The 21,681-nt window shown below is 34.8% G+C and overlaps 3 protein-coding genes across 5 annotated transcripts; all 3 read left to right on the top strand.

Moving 5' to 3' along the window:
* The first annotated feature begins 1,891 nt into the window (after nt 1–1,891).
* On the top strand, nt 1,892–2,577 carry LOC104105094 (protein transport protein Sec61 subunit beta). Its single transcript, XM_009613336.4, has one exon. It carries the CDS (start codon nt 1,984–1,986, stop codon nt 2,308–2,310), a length of 327 nt encoding a protein of 108 aa, XP_009611631.1. The 5' UTR covers nt 1,892–1,983; the 3' UTR covers nt 2,311–2,577.
* Nucleotides 2,578–6,483: 3,906 nt separating this feature from the next.
* On the top strand, nt 6,484–10,714 carry LOC117278961 (uncharacterized ATP-dependent helicase C29A10.10c-like). The gene is made up of 3 exons (XM_033658399.2): nt 6,484–6,678; nt 9,417–9,974; nt 10,106–10,714. Exons 1-3 carry the CDS (start codon nt 6,484–6,486, stop codon nt 10,712–10,714), a joined length of 1,362 nt encoding a protein of 453 aa, XP_033514290.1.
* On the top strand, nt 8,100–19,912 carry LOC104105095 (E3 SUMO-protein ligase SIZ1-like). Of its 3 annotated transcripts, none has more exons than XM_070196327.1 (14): nt 12,484–12,622; nt 12,881–13,242; nt 13,376–13,468; nt 13,746–13,881; nt 14,263–14,399; nt 15,138–15,206; nt 16,558–16,627; nt 16,702–16,777; nt 17,080–17,153; nt 17,306–17,413; nt 17,856–18,020; nt 18,942–19,046; nt 19,158–19,238; nt 19,582–19,912. In XM_070196327.1, exons 2-14 carry the CDS (start codon nt 12,932–12,934, stop codon nt 19,711–19,713), a joined length of 1,557 nt encoding a protein of 518 aa, XP_070052428.1. In that variant the 5' UTR covers nt 12,484–12,622; nt 12,881–12,931; the 3' UTR covers nt 19,714–19,912. The 3 variants fall into 3 exon arrangements, with proteins under 3 accessions (XP_033514291.1, XP_070052428.1, XP_018629283.1); XM_018773767.3 differs by having other exon boundaries at nt 16,555–16,627; XM_033658400.2 differs by lacking the exons at nt 13,376–13,468; nt 13,746–13,881; nt 14,263–14,399; ... (7 more) ...; nt 19,158–19,238; nt 19,582–19,912 and adding exons at nt 8,100–9,321; nt 9,417–9,974; nt 10,106–11,463; nt 11,555–11,879; nt 12,004–12,265 and having other exon boundaries at nt 12,406–12,622; nt 12,881–13,011.
* Nucleotides 19,913–21,681: the final 1,769 nt, after the last annotated feature.

Below are 21,681 nucleotides of genomic sequence, written 5' to 3'. Positions count from 1 at the left end.
ACGCGCAACGCGCGTACCATAACGCTAGTAATAAAAGAAAGATGAGAGGAAATAGCTAACTTGAATAATCCAATATGCTCAAACACATACACCTACTAATTTTTTATCGGTCGCATTCAAATGAAAATCTTAGGTTACTCTTTTAGTGAATATGACTCAAGCCATTCTCTCTAAATCTAGACCGCATATTTAATATTTTAATTTTCTTTTCACCTAAGATAATAGCTCCATTTACATGTAAAATAAAAAATAAAAAATATCATGGCTACAATAAGAATGAATATTAAATTCACCTTAAAATAGGCAACTGTAGCATCATAAAAATTAATATTATCAATTGAATTGTTTTTCTACCTCATGAACACAAATCCTATAGGAGTGGCTTAATTTCGTTGGATCTTCTGATCTTCATGAGTTCGTCCACCGTTTTCACATAAATTTTATTCACTAAATAGAATGGAGAGTTTAGTGACCTATCCTTAAACATTTTGTGATTGTTTGGTCTAGATAAATGAGGGTCTTTAATTCTTTTGAGTGAATAACTATGTCTCTGAAAAATTAGAGAATATCTTACTTGTAGATAAAATTCAATTTTTACGTTTCTTGATAGCATTTTAATTCTTTGATTATTGTCCACTTTTCCCAAATAAACTTTATAACTTACAACACATTATCCATTCTACTGATTAACAATTACGGTATTTTAATTAATGCACGTACATTGTACGTGTTGCTCGCTATAGAATATTTTTTGAAAGATATTTTACTTTTATTTTTATGTTATATTGTATATATTTCTAAGATTAGAAGACAATCTAATTTTTTTGGACAATGTATTTTACTTTTTATTTACATTATGAATTTTAGGAATGGAAGACTGTTTGATTAAGTATTTGTCAAAACGTATTTTTCTCTTGTATTTAGGAGTTTTTTTACTAAACAGTTTTATTCCTTCTCAATGGGTACTTGTCTCGTTTTATTTATTTAAAAAATTTATTTCAAGATAATGTGATTTTTTATTGAAAACTCCCCCCCCCCCCCCCCTCCTTTTTTTAAACATTACATCGATTTATATATATATATATTGTTTAAACAATGTAAAAATATTATTGTGGTTGAAAAAAGAAAATATTTTATTTGTGCATTATGCACTCATATTTATCCACGTAACTAAGAGCATGACTAATGAAAACTCACACGTCATCTCAACAGCTCCTAACATCTTGTTTGGATGGTTGTTACCTATCGTTTATAATGTATTGTATTGTGTTATATTGTATTGTATTATATTGTATCGTTTTATAAATACAATGTTTGGATAGATTGTATTGTTTGCAGTTGTCAAATAATATTTTGCTGTTTGGTTTGACTGTATAGTACTGTATTGTAACTGATAAGTTTACTAAAATACCCTTAATTATTTAAATATTAAATTTATCAATAATTATGCATAAAAATAATTTTAAAAACCCCCTTTCTACTAATTTATCACCAAATATGCCTTAAACAATAGATTAAACAATTAAATTCATGCAAATTCTAACAAAATTAGCAATTTTAGGTTCAAGTTGGAAGCGGAAGAAGTTCTGAAAAAAAAAGGACGAAGACAAAGTAGGTTATAGGTGGGAGATTTGGAGTTAAATTTTTTTTTTAAAAAGGTAAACGGTAAAATAGAATTATTGAGTAATAAGTTAGGGCATAATTGAAAAGAAAAATAGGAAACAATCCCACCACACCAAATCAGTTGTTTAAAAAATGAGACTTTTCATTATTCTGAAATAATGAATTTAACAATATAATATAATCAATTTTAATGAAACAACCAAAATAAATATCATTTTGAGATAACAATACAATAGGATACAACGAGTAACATCCATCCAAACAAGCTATAAAATTTCCATTAAATTACACTTTCACCTTCTCTCAAATTTCATCACTCTTCCCACTTGCACCACCTTCTCGATAACTAACACCCAAAATATGGCGCGAGGCTCTTCTTCATCCCAATCCGCCTCCTCCTCCTCCAGCACCCGTCCGGGTACCGCCGCACCCCGCGGCTCTGCCGCCGCAACAGCCGGCATGCGCCGCCGCAGGCTTAGCGGTTCCTCCTCCGCAAGTGGAAGCTCTGGCGCTGCCGTTGGCTCAGGCAACGCTAGCAACATGCTCCGATTTTACACCGATGATTCGCCAGGTCTCAAGATCAGCCCTACTGTCGTCCTAGTTATGAGCCTCTGCTTCATCGGCTTCGTCACTGCTCTCCACGTCTTTGGCAAATTCTACCGCTACCGATCCGGTTCCGGACCCTGATTAATCAGGTTCGGATCTCTGATTTCGGATCATGATGATTTTGATACCCACGGCACAGGGGATAAGCTTAGGGCTTTTTAAATTCAGTTTTTGTTTTCACGATCTTTTGCTGTTTCTGTTTCCTTCTTTTAATTTTTGTTTGGCTGAATTTGACTCAGTATTAGGAAGAAGATAAAAGAAGCTCCTAATTGAGGAAATTTTGGAACCCACGCATACAGGATCATGTACTTTTGTTTTATGTCTAATGCATAGTCTTTGTTCAGAAAAGGAGTATTAATTTGGAATACGCTCCATTTTAGCTTGTTTATTCATTTATCTTTTATGTTTTTCATGTGCTTGTGAATTTGAACTCCGCCTCTGTTTCACAAACTATTGCTGGTCTTGAATACCGATGAGAAAAAAAGGATGTGGTCAGAGGTGTTGATAGAGGATTTAAACTTTATGGGTTTTGGATGCACGGAACCCACTGATCATTTGAGTTACTGGATTTGAAATTTAATATTTGTTCGATACCCATTGCTTTAATTTTGCATCCGTCCCTGGGTGTGGTAGGTTGATGAACTGTATAAAAACAGGGTAACTATACATGATCAGATGCGAAAATATAAATGCTGAGTTCAGAGTTGCTGTGGTCTATTCTATTTATATTTTTTCTTAAAAGTTTTTTTTGCATATATATACATGGTCTATTGGTCTGTGTAGAACATAGTGGATTAGTTGAATTCCCTGTGAAGAGTTGGATTCACATGTGAGTATGATGAATTCTATGAATGTTGAAGAACCAGATAGAACAAAATGGATGCAGGGTAGTTAAAAGCTGGCCACAACTACTTGCGATTAAGTCGTAGTTGACAGTTCCTCCCATCGTTTGTCTCATTAGCTTTGGAGGCAGACAAACTAGGAACTTCTTTAATCGGATAGTTAGGAGTAGTTAGGAGTAACTCTAATCTACCTTTTGGACAATCTGGTACCTCTGTTAGTACCTCTTTTTGTAGTGATCCTGTGACTATAGGCACTGTTATTGGTTCCTCTTTCAGTTCTGAAGCATAAATTACATATATAATTTCCTTTTCCAACCCAAGAAAAAAAGTCCAATTAATGTGATTGCGATACAGTATAAGTTTGATTAGCTGGATTGATGAATTGAATAAGGTTTTTTGAGAGCAATCATAATCCGAATTCCCAGAGCCATCATAATCCGAATTCCCAGAGTAGCCTTCCCTACTCCTTCAAAGTTCATCTTGATGTGATTTGAAAATGAAATTGCAACAAGATTGAGATGGATATGTTTGAATTTTATTTAGAGCTTTCTGGTGTCATGATACTGTTATCTTCCAGGTATATGTTCTTGTTACTCGAGGAAATTACTTTGAATAAGTGTTCAGTGGAAGGGTTGCTATTCTTGAAAGCTCTGTTACATTCAATTGTTCTTGGGGTGCTCTGTATAGTTTCCATGTATGCTAAACTTGTACCACACTCCAATAATCCATATCTATTTGCCCTGTCTTCTTGATTTTGGCATAGCCCTTCTTGAGGTTTCAGTACCCTTTAATGGATTTCCTTTTTCTTGTTGAAAGGAGATTGAATAGTTATTTACATAATAGAGTATATATCATGATTTTAGTTTGCATTTGTCTGTTCATTTTAGCTTTCTTCTGGGACTTGTTTTAACAATCACCACATGCAGGCACTTCGAACAGTTTGTACTTATATAACATGGTTCTAATTGATTTTGGACGCATGGATTTTTCTTGATGCATTTCACAAAGTTACTAATGAACTTTGACTTGCTACACCTGTAAAGTTGTTGTTTTGCAGCTTCTCATAACTATTCTCCATTGGATGCAAAGTTATAGCTCTGTGTGATATCCATTTCATGTAATTAACTCTGTTCAATGCTATCTTTCTCTCATTAGACAACTTCTTCGTATGATAAGTTGAGAGGAGTGCTTTTGATTTCTTTTTCATCTGTGCTTTTATGAAGGGGTAACCAGATTTAACGGCTCTATCTCATTCAGCATAATTAGCACTTCTGATTAGTTGAACTTGGACAAGAGTGGGTTGCTCTAGTGGTAAGCACCCTCCACTTCCAATCAAGAGGTTGTGAGTTCGAGTCACCCCAAGAGCAAGGTGGGGAGTTCTTGGAGGGAAGGAGCCGAGGGTCTATCGGAAACAGCCTCTCTACCCCAGGGTAGGGGTAAGGGTCCTGTGGTTTATCATGATAATTAGAGAGGCTTGGGTCCTCAGTCTTGATTATCATGCTACCCTATGTGTCTCTGAAGTCATGGAGAGGGTAGGGGTAAGGGTCCTGTGGTTTATCATGATAATTAGAGAGGCTTGGGTCCTCAGTTTTGATTATCATATCATGATAATTAGAGAGGCTTGGGTCCTCAGTTTTGATTATCATGCTACCCTATGTGTCTCTGAAGTCATGGAGTGAACGTAGTCCTTTTTCTAATCAAGAACAGGCCCCTAACCTGGTGGTTCGCTGAGAATCATGTTTTCGACAAGTATTATAGGTAGAGTGCATTGTAAATTTTCAAATTGAGGTATTAAACAAAAATACAAGGTACCTTTAATAACTCAATTTAGTATATGACATGCACATTGAAATGAAGTAAATCAGGAAATTCGTACTCTACTTGTTCTCCTAGATAAAGTGCAGCAAAACTAAGCAATAAAAAGGAAATGGGGCAAAAACAAAAATGCTGTAGTAACATATATTCGAATGACCATGTAATGCCAATTTCTCCTTTTAAAACTTATCATGGCAAGTAACTGAAGGCATAAAGAATCCCTTGGATTAAGATCAAATTTTCAGTTACACACTTTACCTTTGTGGAAATTCGCTTTTAGTCCGGGGGAGAGAAGTAAGAAGATATCTATGATTACATATGCAATTGGACGGACAAATAATTCTGTTTTAGTAAAATAGAAGAGATGATAGAAATTTGAATGATTTGAGCATTTATAAATCCAAAGAGAAGTTGAAAGGTTAGAACACAAAGATACATTTTCTAAAAGAGTTCTGGTGTAGTTAAAAGTTTAACGAGTTACTGAAGTGTTTTTGTTAGCGTTTGTCATAAATTCCCAAATTTAATTTAAAAATCTGATTTGGATGAAATTTGGTTTGAAAATGAAAATCTGTTTGGACATAATTTTTCAATACATATTTCATTTTTTTTTGAAAAACATGAAATGTGGCTTATACCCATAAGTTCTAAAAACTATAAAAAATACTCAACAATACCAAACAAACAAACTTGTTAATCACGTGTATATGCAGAACCTTCATCGATGCCATTCATTATCATTATCACAAATTATAGTCCTGAATATAGATAAGTTTGTCACAAAATTATCATTTTTATAATGAACTACATAATATACTATCCTAAAACCATAACCTGATATTTTAATATCAACTGCTGATAACACAATTACTAGCCATTATAATTCAACAAATTACAATAATATTACAAGATCCATCGGTCCAAAAGAAAATGATAGTAATTAGATGGTGGTTAGTTGGATCATAATACATGGTGTTTTTTTTTTATTTATAAAATACAAAAGTTTGGGGTAATATTTAAAATTGTTAAAAATTCATATAGAGGTATTTTGTGCTAAAAACAGGTTTAGAGCTAATTTTGGGATTTGAAATATTGAAAAAAAATATTATGGCTAATTTTGGGATTTGCCAAAAAAATATTGAAAAAAAAACTTGACAAAAATTATGGCCAAACGGGGCTTAGAAGTTAGCATGCGAAGAAAATATGAGCATATACCATTCGTGCATGGCAAATGAGAAAAGGTGAAAGAGGAGAAGAATATAATTAAGGAGATCATGGAAAATGTAAAGCCTAATCTTCAATTCCTAACGAAGAAAACGAAACAATCCCTAAAATCGCATTTCCCCGTGCATTTATGACTTCACTTCTTCCACTGCACGCATCTTTATAAATTGCAAGCCCATTCACTTCCTTTAAAGTCTCATTTGCTTCATCTTCCTTGATTTGATCACTAGTGATTTGCAACATAAATAATTTAATCCTAATACCAGAAAAGTGTAGGAAAAACACTTTTTCCTACTATATATTTGGTCTTGTATGCATTTCAAGTTGAACGAAAGTATTTATCTAAAATATCATTTATTTACTTGCAGTATTCTCCATGTTCGATAAACTTGCTTCATTGAAGCAAGAAAATATTGTTCCACACAAAGAAGAGGAATGTGCAAGAGAGAAAACGGGACAAGGTGTTCGAATAAGGGAAAAAACAGAACGAGTAATTATTCCAGGCTTGATAGATGTGATTTTTTCTTGGTCTTTAGCTCATGTCCTGAACAGAGATCTTCTCAAAGACAAGGTTCTAATCTTTCTTGCAATTGTTATTGAATTCAGTTATATATACTTTACACTAATTCTTATACTATAGTTTAACTTGTTATAGCATTTTATTAATATAAGTTAGAACTTAGAATCTTTAAGAATTATTTCTTCCGCTAGACTAAAATCTTTAAGAATTATTTCTGTCCCAACAGTTTCTTTTCTAGCTGTAGATAGCACTCGTGTTTTTCTTTTCTTTTGTTTTGGTTAGTTTATTACCTTATACTATAGAGTTATACTCCTAATTAACATCGTCCTAACTCCCAAGCATTGTTTTTGTTTTGCTATAGAGTTTTTTACTATTTTTATTTTAATACATTCTCCATTTTTATATAACAATGTCATTTTATTAACATATAAAATGGTAAAGTTTAAATATGACAAATCCTGAGACAACCTCTAAACTTGTCAAAAACTTTTCATATTGACCCTTCAACTAATTTTAAGTGTTAATACCACCTTTTTGTGCCATCTAGCACCTAATTAAGGGGTCGTTTGGTAGGGTGCATAAGAATAATGTTGAATATAATGTATTAGTTATACTGACATATTTATTATCTATTCTTTGGTTTAATGTATTAAACCATTGTATAATTTCTAAAAAAATTATTTGTTTACAAAAATACCCTCATAACCAGTCCATCAATTTATCTTTTTACAAGAAATATATGTTGATGAATGTTTTTATATGAAAAGATTTTAAAAAATTATTTGATTTGTGTACATATATTGTAGTATATAACTGAATATTTATTTATAAAAAAGAAAATATGCTAAGTATTTATTTATCTACTAGGGACATAATTTTATTTTCCAACTTTCTTGGATTATTAGGCAAAGAAAGCTTGAATTAAAAAAATAAAAGTAAAATAAGTTGATTACAAGTGCATTACAGTACGTAGTAGTAGAATACAAATTTATAAATTTACAATGAATAACTTGGAAGAGTATAGATATAAATAACGGAAATAATTTCAGCATCAAACTTTACGTCAAATTTGCATTAATATAATAGCATATTTTAAAAGTATAAACTTTGAAGGACATTTTTGTCTTTAACTAAGTTAATGCATGCATTAAAACCCATTGCATTATTAATACCATAGTTTTTGTGCATTAGTTATGCATAGAATAATACTAAAGAATGCATAACTAATAATACATAAGTTTAAATAGTATACCAAACAAGATATTATTAATATACAAAATTAATGTATACATTATTTTATCGCATTCTACCAAAAGACTAAAGTGTTTTACACCAAAGAGATTGCGTGAGGAAAAAAAAAAAAAAGAGTCCAAATCAGTGATTTTTTGCCATATGGCATTCTTTGTTATTAAAAATGTTTTCTTACTCTTTTTATTTTTGTTTTACATTTTTATTCTTTTCTTTTTCTTTCTCTTCATTATTTTTCTTCCCTCCTTTGCCAGAACTCACGCTGGAAGGAGTTCGGGTGTTGCTAGTTGCTACAACTAGTTTTTGGGAGTAGAAAAATAGTTTTCTCTTTTGCAGGATTTTGACATGGGGTATTAGGACCAATATTAAAATAAAAAAGGATTCAACAGAAAGAAACAAAAAAAATAGGCAAAATATACACCAGCTTCTTCTTCTTCTTTGAGGGGGGAGAAAATGGACAAAAATAAAAATGAAGAGAGGAGTAGGGGGAGGAAGAAAAATGGACTCACTATAACAAATAAAAATGAAGGGAGAAAAAAAAGAGAGAAAAGTGGTAAAACCCTATAGCTAATTGAGATTTTTATACTAATATTATTTCTGAATAAGATTTTATAGTATCAGAGCACAAAGTGCATAGTTAATGACTACGTTGCAGAGGCGAAGTTATGCAGATTTCTGATAATTTTGGCATATGTTGCATTTAAAGAATTTGTAAGGGGAACTATGAGGGAATGAGATTTGTTACATTATGTGGAAACTTCTGTGGAAAATGGAGTTTGAATCTGGAAAAATGAATGAGGGTGTTGAGAAGAAAAAGGAGAAATGAGTTGAAGAAAATTAGTTGCCGGAAATGTCTGGAAATTCATTTTTTCAGTGAAAATTCCACATTTTCTGGCAATACGCGCTCAATTAAGGTGGGGAATCGTGACAAAATTATACTACGTAAATAGGGCAAAAACAGTTTTTTTCGTGCATAAGGTAATGTAATCCAAAAATTGCTTTAGGTTGCAGGTTTGAATTGTTTGAATTCCCTATTTAAAATTCCTGGCTCAACCATAGCAAAGTCATGTCTAATAGGCACATTTTGCACAAATGTTCGCTGGCCTATAAGTCATGACCTCAGTCGAGGTGTAAATGAAATTTTTTGGTATGCTTGGGGATTGTCTATGAATTCTGCCTTTAGAGATCCACTGGTCTTATGCTTTATGCTTGGAGGTTAGGTCCCGTCTCCTATTAAGTTAAACGTTGTCTTCGCGCTCGTGTGTTTTGGGATTGTCTATGAATTCTCCCCTTAGAGATCTATTGGGCTTCTACTCCATGCTTGGAGCTAAGGTCTCGTATCCTATTAAGTAAAACATCTTTCCTCGCGCTCATGTCTTTTAAAACAATGGTTGGAAGCAAGGCCCTGAGCATTTACGTTTCTGGAGATCCCTGCTTTCTTCCTTGGTAAACGTAGTGGTTTGAAATGATATTTTGTGTATTTTTCATACTTTGATATATGTGCGATTTGCTAAAGAGTTAGTTGTATTCAAATTTGTCAGGTTAAACAAATTCCTGAGACGTTCTTGTCAACTGATCATTACTTCCATTCATTCATCAGTCCGCTTATCGAAGAAACACATGCTGATTTGCTCTCAGGCGTGAGAGCTGCCTGGCAATCTCCTGCACTTGAGGTTATTGATGTCAAATCATCAGCAGATTTTAAGCCTCCTAGGGCTTTATACTACAACATTTGGTTAAATAGAGCTAGCGAGGGAGAAAGAGTTAGAAAAACATATGAACCAGGGGTTGGAGATCTGATTGCACTATCAGATGTGAGGCCGAAAAGCATTGATGATTTCAACAGACCAAAGAGATCATTTCTCATTGCATTAGTACAAGGAAAAGATGTAGGTTCAGACAGGCTATCTATCCTGTCTTCGAAGACTATCCCATTTAAAAAACCAGACAGGGAAAAGGGTGAACGAGGAGACAGACTCTTCATTGTTTACCTTTCTAATCTTACAACGAATATTCGAATATGGAAAGCTTTGAATTCAGACATGGAAAGTGCCAACTTGAACATAATTAGGACTGTGCTGAAAGTTGATCCAAGTGTTGTAAGTAAATTTCTGTCTCTCTTACTCTTGTTGCAGCCATTCTGAAGGAATATTTTATGGACTCTTTCCCTATTAGTTTTGATCTACAATTTTCCTTGATTAAGGTCTAGTAAATTTCAATTATTTTGCAGGATGAAGAGAAGTGTGTTCTTTGCTCCTTCAGTGAAACGAAAGCTAGTGCCATATCAAATCACAGGACTACCATTGAGTCATTTGGGCTAGATAATGCTCAACAAGAGGCTGTTATAAGTTGTATTGCTACAAGAGAATGTGGCCACCGGAATGCTATTAATCTAGTTTGGGGTCCTCCAGGAACTGGCAAAACAAAAACAGTTGCTTCCTTACTTTATCTCCTGTTTAAAATGAAATGCAGAACTTTGACTTGTGCTCCCACAAACATTGCTGTCTTCGGAATTATAAAGAGGGTGATGCAACTACTACAGGATGGTCTGGAATATGAAACATACGGATTAGGAGATATAGTTCTATTTGGTAATGGGAAAAGAATGGGCATTGATGATCATGAAGACCTGTTCGATGTATTTCTTGATAACCGTGTTGCGGCTCTTGGGAGCTCTCTGTCTCCTGATCATGGGTGGAAAAATCATATACTGTCCATGGTATCTTTTCTTGAAGATCCTGAAGAGCAATACCGTGAATACTTGGGAAAAGAAAAAGATATAAGGAACATAACACGGATGATGTTGAGGTGGAAGAGAAAGCAAGGATTACAAGTATAAATGATCAAGGACTAGATAAGAATAGGAAGAGTAAGCTGCGGAAAACATTCGTCCATCAGACCTTAAAAGATAACGAGAAGATATCAAACGATGAAAAAAATTCGCAAATGAGATCAGTTGGCAATGCGAACAAGGTCAATTCTGCTGTGAGCATTCAGAATGAAGGGGAGGCAAGAAACAAACAAGACGGTAGTTGGACATTTGAGGAGTTTGTTATCAATAAATTCAAAAGGATCCAGGAGCAGTTGACATTTTGTCTAACAAGCTTGTACACTTATCTTCCTACTTCTTTCCTTCCACTAGAAGTAGTTAAAGATATGATCAGAGTTCTTGAGATGCTTCAAACTCTTGGAACACTGTTCCGCACTGTGGCAACATTCAAAAGGTCAAAAGAAATTCTGTATGGAGTTGAAATTGTTACAAGGAATAATGGGAGACATTTTCGGAATATGTATGCAACTAAAACAGAAAGCATCAAAATATTGAAATCTCTTAGCGAGAGAATCTCTCTTCCTAATATCACTGATATTCGAAGTTTTTGTCTGAAAGGTGCATGTTTGATTTTCTGCACTGCTTCTAGCTCCTCAAAATTGTACACAGAAGGAATGATCCCTCTGGAGATGGTGGTAATTGATGAAGCTGCTCAGTTGAAAGAATGTGAATCCATTATTCCCCTACAGCTCCCTGGTATCCGTCATGCCATACTTATTGGGGATGAGAAACAATTGCCTGCAATGGTTCAGAGCAAGGTTTTCTGTTAATCTTGTTATTATGATACTTGTTTCCTAAAAGTTGGCTTTGTTGCTCTTATATCATTGACATAGTGTCTATTATTGACAGATCTCTGAGAAGGCTGACTTTGGAAGGAGCTTATTTGAGAGGCTGGTAATAATAGGGCACAAGAAGCACCTTCTTAATGTTCAATATAGGATGCATCCTGCAATTAGTTTGTTTCCAAATAGAGAGTTCTATGAAAACAAAATTATGGATGGTCCGAATGTGAAAGAAGCAATGTATGAGAAGAGATTTCTTAAAGGAAACATTTTCGGTTCCTATTCATTTATTAACATAAGCAGTGGAAAAGAGGAGTATGATAACAAACACAGCACAAGAAATATGGCAGAAGTTTATGTCATTGCTGAGATCGTTGCCAACCTTTATAAAGGTAATACTTCATCTTTCAGGTACTTCATTTATGCTTATAATGAATTTTTCATGTTTTCAGTTCTGTATTTTGATTAGCTTGGAAATCGTGTTGGAAAATCTGATTTATTTTTTCCCAACTATAGAATCTGTTGCTTCAAGGCAAAAGGTTTCTGTTGGTTGTATATCTCCCTACAAGGCTCAAGTTTTTGCAATTCAGCAAAAACTTGGACAGAAATATAGCACAGATGTCAATAGCTACTTCTCAGTGAATGTACGATCTGTTGATGGTTTTCAAGGCTGTGAAGAAGATGTGGTTATTATCTCCACTGTTCGTGGTAATGGGAGTGGATTAGTGGGATTCCTTTCTAGTCGTCAGAGAGCAAATGTAGCACTGACTCGAGCAAGGTACTAATTTATTGGACAACACTGTTACATGTAAAATTATTGAATGTTGAGGATGATTATACTGCCATCTTTTGGTGGTAATTCAGTTATAGGACAATTGATGAGCATGCTCTTAGTTGTTTCATTGGCTTTGTACACAGGTTCTGCCTTTGGATATTAGGGAATGCCACAACATTGGTTAACAGTGGTTCCATTTGGAAGCAATTAGTCATTGACTCCAAGGCTCGTGGTTGTTTCTTTGATGTTCATGAAGACAAGAGTTTGACTCAAGCGATCTTGAGCGCTACCATTGAAGTTGGCCAGATTGAAACTTTACTCAGCATGGACTCCCCTCTATTCGAAACAGCCTAGTGGAAGGTATGCTCCTTCATCTGGCTTATAATGGATGTTTTTCTTTTTTTGAGCCAATTGATTACTTTGGAAAATTTGAAAGCATTACCATTTCTTTGTTGTGTAACTCATTGGCGAAAAGTACTTCTCGCATGTTTGTTTGTTTCTTGGGATGGCCAAAAAGCTCATCTGTTGATTTTGGATTTTGCTAGTAAGTGTTTTTGGTATTCTTTCTTTTCCAGGGATTAATTTTTTTATTTTGTTTTCAATTTGGGGAAATTGCAGGTTCTCTTTAGTGAGGATTTCTCAAAATCCTTGGCTCGAATTAAAGATGCCATGATCCGTGAAGAAGTGATTTCCCTTTTGGTGAAGCTTTCAAGTGGTTGGCGCATGTCAGGAAAGCACAACATTTTCTACAATAATGGGGGGAATTCATCTGAACTATTGGAGATCTACAGTGTCAAGTACCTAAAGCTGATTTGGACAGTAGATATTCTGCTAGAGAACTCCACATACTATCAAGTGTTAAAAATCTGGGACATCATACCAGGTTATCAGATACCAAAACTGGCAAAGGACATTGACATCCTTTTTGATGTTTATACAGTGAATATGATGAACCGCTGCAAATGCAAGCGTGTTGAGCGGTACATACATGTCTTAATTCTTCCTCTGATGTATTGTTGTCTCGCCATCTGTTCTTAAAAAACTATACCAACATTTTCTGATTATTGAAGAATTATTAGGTGCTGACTTCACAAGTCTTCATTCTTTTTGTAGAAATTTAACACTTCCAATGACTTGGGTAATTGATGGAAGTGATGATTCAATTGACAAGAACTTGGCACGTCAACTGGTTCCTATGAGTTTCAGGTATACACCAGTGTGTTCAAGAAGTTCCGAGTGATTCTAGGGTGTATATGTTCTTTAAGGGAGCAACAGAAAATAACAGGAGAGAAGAGCCTATTGTAGAGCTTTATGGTGAAATAAGCTTGTTTTTACTTCCTCATTTCATAGGTGGACACGATTCTTTCTGATTAATTTTGCCTTAGTGAACTTAGATGAAGCAGAAGTGTGATTCTTGTTGCCCCGTACATGTCACTCGGAAATTCTTTGATTTGTGATAGTGATGTTTTCTTGCCTCTTCCAGAAAAATGCAAGAGTTTAAGTCACAAGTTGTCTCAGATAGCAATAATGTTAAGTTAAAAGAGGAAATTGAAGATTCTTACCAGATGAAGATTCGATGTCCATGTGGAAGCTCATTACAAACTGAAACAATGATTCAGGTTTTACTTCAGTACTGAATCCCTTCATCTTCCTTAATTATGAGAAATAAACATTTACATGCAAAAATAATTCCTGTGGATTGTTTGATTGAGGAAAGGATCCTGTCATCTTCACATTCTGTTTCAAAGAAAATGCCTAATTGCTTTTTGTATGCTAAGCATCTGGAATTTATATAAGGATTTTTTCCTCTAATTTAAGCCTCTACCCAAAAGATAACTGCAAGTAACAATAATAAGTGGGATTAGTAACCTGATAAATAAGGCAGGCGACCAGCTACAATAGGTCTAATTTGTGTAAAAATTATTTACATTATCCTATATAAATTTAAATTGTTAGTCAATACAATTCATTTGTGTCTTATTAAGGAATTTCACATGCAGTGTGAAGATAAAAGATGCCGCACATGGCAACATGTGAGTTGTGTCATCATTCCAGAAAAGCCCATTGAGGGGGGTGCTCCGCCAAATCCTCCTGAGACTTTTTACTGCGAATTATGCAGATTGAGTCGTGCGGACCCGTAAGTATCACTTATTCTCTGTTTACACCTTGCTTCATGAGATTTTCTTAAAACACAGGATGTTATGATGCAAGCCCATTCTGTTTTTTTCTCTGTTAAAGGCCATAGTCCATGGAGTCATGTATACTCAATTATCCTTTCTTCCCCCCTTTCTTTTTTTTTGGGGGGGGGGGGAGGGGGGGTTGTTGTTTGGTCGTTGGGTTTGTGGGGGAAGAACATTAGCTATAAACAGACTGGATTATTCCATTTAGTAGAGCAAGTTAGTGTCATTTCAGATTTTTCTCTTTTTAGGTCTGATATCTCTAGGCATAGGAATTAGATATTTAGGCTTTTTCCTGATTCGAAGCTTTTAAGCTAATCATTACTTGGTTTCATCACTGTTGCGTATCTTCAGCTTTTTTCTTCTATCAAATGAGCTATTGTTAGTCTTCCATTATATGTGAATCTTAAGTAGTATGTATGAGAATGAAGCAATAGTAAGTGCGGAATTCTCCGCTGTAATTTGCTATTTGTAAAGATTCATACACAGGATGTGGATGCTAACCTGGGATCTCCAATGCGTGGCAGTAAAATCTTAAAAGAGCTGGGTTTTTATTAGACTCTTTAGAGCTCACACTTTCATTTTCCGTGCATATGGGTGCTTAAGTGACACATTGAGTTGTTGACTTGTTTCTGACATTCGCTACATACGGAATTGTAAATGCTTTGACATTCACTGATTGAATTGTATATATGCAGGTTCTGGGAGATGATTGAAAACCCTTTATATCCTGTGAAGTTGGCTTTTACTGGTGTTCCTGCAGATGGGTGAGTTTCCTGTACCTTATTATTTTTGTGAAGATATTCTGTCCACGAAATTGTTCAGTTACTGTTCTTTGCTGGGTTTAAGCTTTCAATGTTTAAGGTGTTAATTCCTTGATCAGTCAACAAAGTCAGAGTAGAGAGTTTCTGATGCCTGTTTTGGTGGTTACTAAGAAAGGATAGTTTTATTTCTTTACCCTCAAAAGATAGGAAGGGCTGGGGTTTGGTTTCCAAAAGTTGGTTGGTGCCATTCCATTTTCTCCCTTCTGATGACTGGTGTAGATGAGAGGCACAAAGAAGGGAATTAGATGAGGAGATCTTACTTTGTCTCCTTCAATCATGTATCTTGTGCACATGCAAGTTAGTGTATCAGTAAGTGATATAGATCTTCTGTTGGCATTCAGATCTACACCGTCTTGTAGGTCCGATGTATTTGTCCATTTAAAAGTGAAGAATGATATTTCACAATGTAGGACTGCCTTCATAGAGGTTGTGAGATCTACACTCTCCACTTCCAACCTAGAGGTTGTGAGTTCGAGTCACCCCAAGAGCAAGGTGGGGAGTTCTTGGAGGGAAGGGAGCCGAGGGTCTAACGGAAACAGCCTCTCCACCCCAGGGTAGAGGTAAGGTCTGCGTACAAACTACCCTCCCCAGACCCCACTAGTGGGATAATACTGGGTTGATGTTGTTGTTGTTGTTGTTGTAGGACTGCCTTCATATAGAAACAGGTTACCTTACTTAAATTACTTTCATTTACATCCAAATGTTATGGAGCTTCTAAAATATATGACTTCCTTTCGTCCTGTCTGTTATGCTTTTGTCTGCTTTCTATGTTAAGTTTTACTCTAGAACATAGGAAGATTCACCTGTTGAGTGGCACTTCCTCTATCACAAAAGCCATAGAATGGCGGGATTTGGGGTATGAGGGTCAGTGAATCTAAATGTTCAGAGTGAATTTGGATGTTGATTCTTAGATTGTTCGAAATTAGATTCACATATTTAAAAGGTACATAAAAATATATATTATTATAGTTAAAGCCTCTAAAAAGTGCGTGAAAATCTTAGTCAAAGAAAAATATGTTTAACTATATAGTAATAATGGCATTCTTTTAGGGCTAAGGGGGTGTTCTGTTAATAAATTTGTAAACATATAAACTACTCTTAGGAGAATTTTGTATGTGCTTTCTAGGCATGACTATTATGACTCTTCTTCAATGTCCTCTTCATGCTGTATTTTGGTTTGCCTTTTTGCTTGTTCTACTGTGAACTTACTGCCTTATCATATTCACATTATATTGTGGTGATGCGAGAATGGACCCGTTGTGAATCACTTGTTACATTTGCAATTTTTCAGCAGAAACATTGAACAGAGGATTGAGAAAACTTTTCAACTCACTACAGCGGCGAAACAGGATTATGATCTTCAGGTTGTTGGTTGAATAATGACTTGAGTTTAAGTAGGAACTCTGTATTCATAATTTTTGTTTTATAACATTTTCAGGCTTGGTGCATGCTTCTCAATGACAAGGTACAATTTAGGATGCAGTGGCCACAGCATGCTGATTTGCAGGTCAACGGTATGCTCTATTATATCTTGCTTAAGTAAATGAAGAAAGTATATTTTTTTCCAGTAATTCGTTGTGGGTCAGGCATATCATATGTTATATATGTTTCTTCTCTCCATTGCGAAGGCACTGTCAGCTTTAATATATAATATGCAGTTGTATGACTCACTGGTGCAAGGAAACTTGGAAAAATGTCTTTTGCTAAATCCGAAAACTACAATTTCCATAAACTGGATAGAAATTGATCTACACTTTTATTTTTGTTAGTGATTTATTTGCCAGTTCAGTAACTTCATTTATATTTGAACCAACAGGAATTCCAGTGCATTGCATAGATAGAACTGGCTCACAATTGTTGGGTGCAAATGGTCGAGATTATGGTGCAATAGTGAGTATTCAGTTGCGCATACCCTGCCATCTTCTACTTTTTGGGAGGGGCAGATTAGGTGTATATATATGATTATATGTGCTGTTTTTGTTTTGCTAAGGCAAAACTCTCCGTGATTACTTCTCATGTTTATTCCTTGCTTTATTTAACAGATCACACAGTGCTCCAGAGATGGAATAAACAAAATTTTATTAGGAGGACTTGATGCCCGTGTCTTTTGCTTAGGGGTTAGACTTGTAAAGCGACGTACTTTCCAACAGGTAGCCAAATCTCTCTAATACACTTGCAACTTATTTGTTTCAAAAGCAAATCTCGTATTAAATATTTCAGAGAAGTTTTGAAATTTTATTTTGGAAAAATTTATTGTGTATGTGATCACATTTTCTCATCATTTTCCCTATTTTATAGTATTGCCCATTAGCGGCATAGTGTGTTTCTAAGAGGTGTGCACTATATCTATCTTAGACGAGCAGTGTCTGATGTTATTACCGAGAGTCAGAGATCTCTGAGACTAGATCGCCCGGTTATGTTTCTTAGACATGTTTTGCGTTTGACTCACATAGTTGTGTTGCCTCTTTGACTCTTGAGCAAAGTTCAACACAATGACTTTACATATAGGTTGACTAATAATGGACATGTACAAGTGCCTGGTCCTGTTATTGACTCTTATGGTGTCTGAATAACATTATCTTTTCTGTCTAGATTCTAAACATGATCCCTAAGGAGCCTGATGGTGAGATATTTGAAGATGCTCTTGCTCGCGTTCGCCGTTGTGTTGGTGGTCGAACAGCCACTGAAAATGCTGACAGCGACCCTGACCTTGAAGCAGTGGTTACTGATTTTGTTCCTGTCAATCTTCGATGCCCTGTAAGCAAATACCGATTGTTATCCTCTTTTTTTCACTACCTAGGTAGCGGCTAAAATGCTATAGTTACATTACACAAAAATTGCTTATTCTATGGGATATATCGTTACCCCTCTCTCTCTCTCTCTCTTCTTAATGAGATAAATATAGATGTCTCGACTGCCGAATCCTTATCCTGCAAACAACTTGATTCTGTCTCTCTCTCTCTCTCTCTCTCACCCACACACTCTCACTCTCTCACAAACACACACACACACACACACTCTCTCTCTATTTTTTTTCGTATGTATGATGTAACAGTCAAGCTTGAAGCTTCCAGATTGTGCAGTTGCACCAAGTGGCAGTAGCTTACTCCTAGACGTCTCTTCATATGCGACAAGAGAAACTGCGTTGCGCATTATTTCTGCATCAGACATGATTTAAGTTTTTATATGATTGTTTAAAACAAGAAACAGTGGATCTATGTCTTCAAAGCTTAGACTTATTATTCCTTTGAGGCCAGAGGCGGATCCATTTAAAATTTTTTTAGCATTGTACCCATTATATTTTTAAAGTTATGGGTTCATCTCTACTATTTTTTAATTTTAATAAATTTTTACATATAAAGTTTTACTCCGCGTCGAAAGTTATGGATTCAATTGAACCCGCCGAGTATATGCTACATCCGCCCCTGTTTGAGGCATCACCTTGTCAAGACAGATGGTGGACCACAAATTAGCAGAGGGTGTTAATAGATAGATGTTGGCTCACTTTATATGAACTTCCTCCTCCTAATATGTGATAAATTCCTTATCAAGGGAGGATAGGATGTATTTAATTTGTATTATTTCCTTCCATTAGATTTGATTTATTCTTTGTTGGTTTCTTGCCAGTTTACCACTTTGTGACACAGTACGAGTATTTGATTTTCTCGTTATGTACAGCTGAGTGGTTCGAGAATTAAAGTTGCCGGACGATTCAAACCTTGTGTCCATATGGGTTGCTTTGATCTTGAAGTCTTTCTTGAAATGAATCAAAGGTCGAGGAAGGCAAGCATCTAGGACCCTGATAATCTCAGTTTCTATCAGTTTCAGATAAAAAATCTTTGTCATGTAAACAGCTGATATATTTAGTAACAAATATCGTTCATATTATTGCAGTGGCAATGCCCCATCTGTCTCAAGAACTACTCTCTGGAGGATGTCGTTATAGATCCATATTTCAATCGGATCACTTCTCAGGTTTGGCTAGTTATTTCTTGTGATCATACACTGTTCCAACCTTGTCATTCTCTTTTTTGTTCACTTCTCAGATAAGGCTAGTTATTGCTTATGGTCTTAATTCCATTATCCTTGTTATCCTTATAGATGTAATTTATATGCACTGACGATGTAAAACAACCTTATTGTTATAGTAGGTTATCTGCTTTATTTTTGAGGTTACTAATTTCACTGATTATTGGCAGTTACTTGTGCTTTTATTTTAAATGACCGTGATAATATGTAAACATTTACATCATTAATGCGTAAAACTTAAAGACTTCATTCTTATTTGTGCTTTTTTTTTTTTGCTTTTGTGGTACAGCTGCGAACTTGTGGAGAAAAAGTGGCAGAAGTTGAAATAAAACCTGATGGTTCTTGGCGGGCAAAGGCAGATGGGGATCTGGGACATTGGCACTTACCTGATGGCAGTCTCATTGAATCTCTGGATATATAGAGTCAATAACCCAAGCCTGGAATTAATTCTATAAAATACATGTGAAAATTATATTACCAAAGAACACTTACAAATCATTGATTAAAAAGTGAGATAAGGAGTCTTTATAACCTAGAACTTAGTGGATATTTTTATTGGATCAAAATTTTAACTCAATAGAATTGTATGTTGCTATTTAATCTACTTTGATATGTTTCTATTTCTAGTATGTTCACCTGAGTAGTTAGCTTAATACTATGATTATTTTTCTCTTTGGTTGAATAGGTTAGTGAAATGGTAACATTTTTTTGTTTCGCAAGTCTATCCATGATTTATTATCATAAAACTATTTCTGGTCACAAGTAAACAGGAGATAGAGAAATGTTGGTGCCGACGACAAGGAAGCAAGAAAACTTGAGGAGGAATAACTGATCCAAAGAACATTTACAGATCATTGGTTAAAAAGTGAGATAGTAAGTGTTTATATCCTAGAACTTAGTGGATATTTTTATTGGATCAAAATTTTAATTCAATAGAATTGTATGTCGCTATTTTTTTTTTTGAATATATATTTAATCTTCTTTGACATTTTTCTATTTCTAGTATGTTCAGCTTAGTAGTTTGCTTAATACTATGACTATTCTTTTTGGTTGAATACGTCAGTGAAATGGTAACATGTTTTTTATTTCGCAAGTCTTTCCATGATTTTATAATCATAAAAATATTTCCACTCTACGAGTAAACAGGGAAACTTAAGGAGGAAAGTTTGATCCGAAGATTTACCAAAAAAATAAAAATTAATTGCTCCCAACATAATGACCTCAACGGAAAAGACTCTAGTATTAGCATTAACATTTTTGTGTATATTATCTCATCTCTTAAGGCGTTTTTACCCCCTTGCAGAAAATATATTTAAAAAATATATTAGATTGTTTGTCTATTGTAGTTTTTATCTTTTTTTAATTATTTTGTTTAAATAACATTTCACTAATTATAAAATAAGAATATTTTCTGCATTTTGCACTTTTACTGAATATTTTCTTCTGTGATTTATATCATATTCTATTCTTTTTAATAATTGGGCCACTTATTTTATTTTTGGAAAATCTTAAAATCACTTTTTTCCTAAAGGCAAGAGAGGAACACTGTAAATAAAGAACAAAAATAAGAAAGGATTAATATATGAAAACTCTCTAATTTGTCAATGTTTTACATTAATCCATATTTGTCACGACCCAAAATCCTAACTACGGGGTTGTGATGCTGCCTAACATTCACTTACCAGGCAAGCCAACCCTAGTCCAACACTTATCCAGTTTTAGTAATTTAAAAGCAAACAAATAAGAATCTAAGTCTGAAATACTGATAATATGATAAACTAAAACCAACACAGTCTAATTTACAACCAGACACTAGTGTCACAAATACATGAGCTGCTAAAAGTGCTACAAACAAGGTCCGAGATAAAATACAACTATCCCAATGAAATAAATCGTATAAAAGATAAGAATGGGACTTCAGGGTCGGCGAATGCCGTGCAGCTCTACCTCAAGTCTCCGGATAAATGACAGTCTGGGCAAGCCTCCTCTAAACGTTACTGAGACCAACACCAAAATCTGCACAAAAGTGCAGAAGTGTAGTATGAGTACAATCGACCCCATGTACTTCATAAGTGCCGAGCCTAACCTCGACAAAGTAGTGACGAGGCTATAACAAGGAACTCACAATAAACCTATACGAGTATAAGTAAAAACAATAGAAGAATAGAGCGACAACGATTAACGTGAAAACCAAAAAAGAAAATACATAATATAGGGTCCCAGAATATCATCTATGCTCAAATTCACAATACAACCCGGATATCGAACCAAGACTCAAGAACAGTCATAATATAACTTCTCCGTTACGGCGCGCAACCCGATCCACACATATACATATAGCAATACCGTTGCGGCGTAAATCCGATCCCATATACAACATCAATATCGT

Source organism: Nicotiana tomentosiformis, chromosome 2 (genome assembly GCF_000390325.3).
Source record: "Nicotiana tomentosiformis chromosome 2, ASM39032v3, whole genome shotgun sequence".
Taxonomy (NCBI): Eukaryota; Viridiplantae; Streptophyta; class Magnoliopsida; order Solanales; family Solanaceae; genus Nicotiana; species Nicotiana tomentosiformis.
Note: the sequence above shows the minus strand (reverse complement) of the source record. Positions and strands in the feature narration are given on the sequence as shown.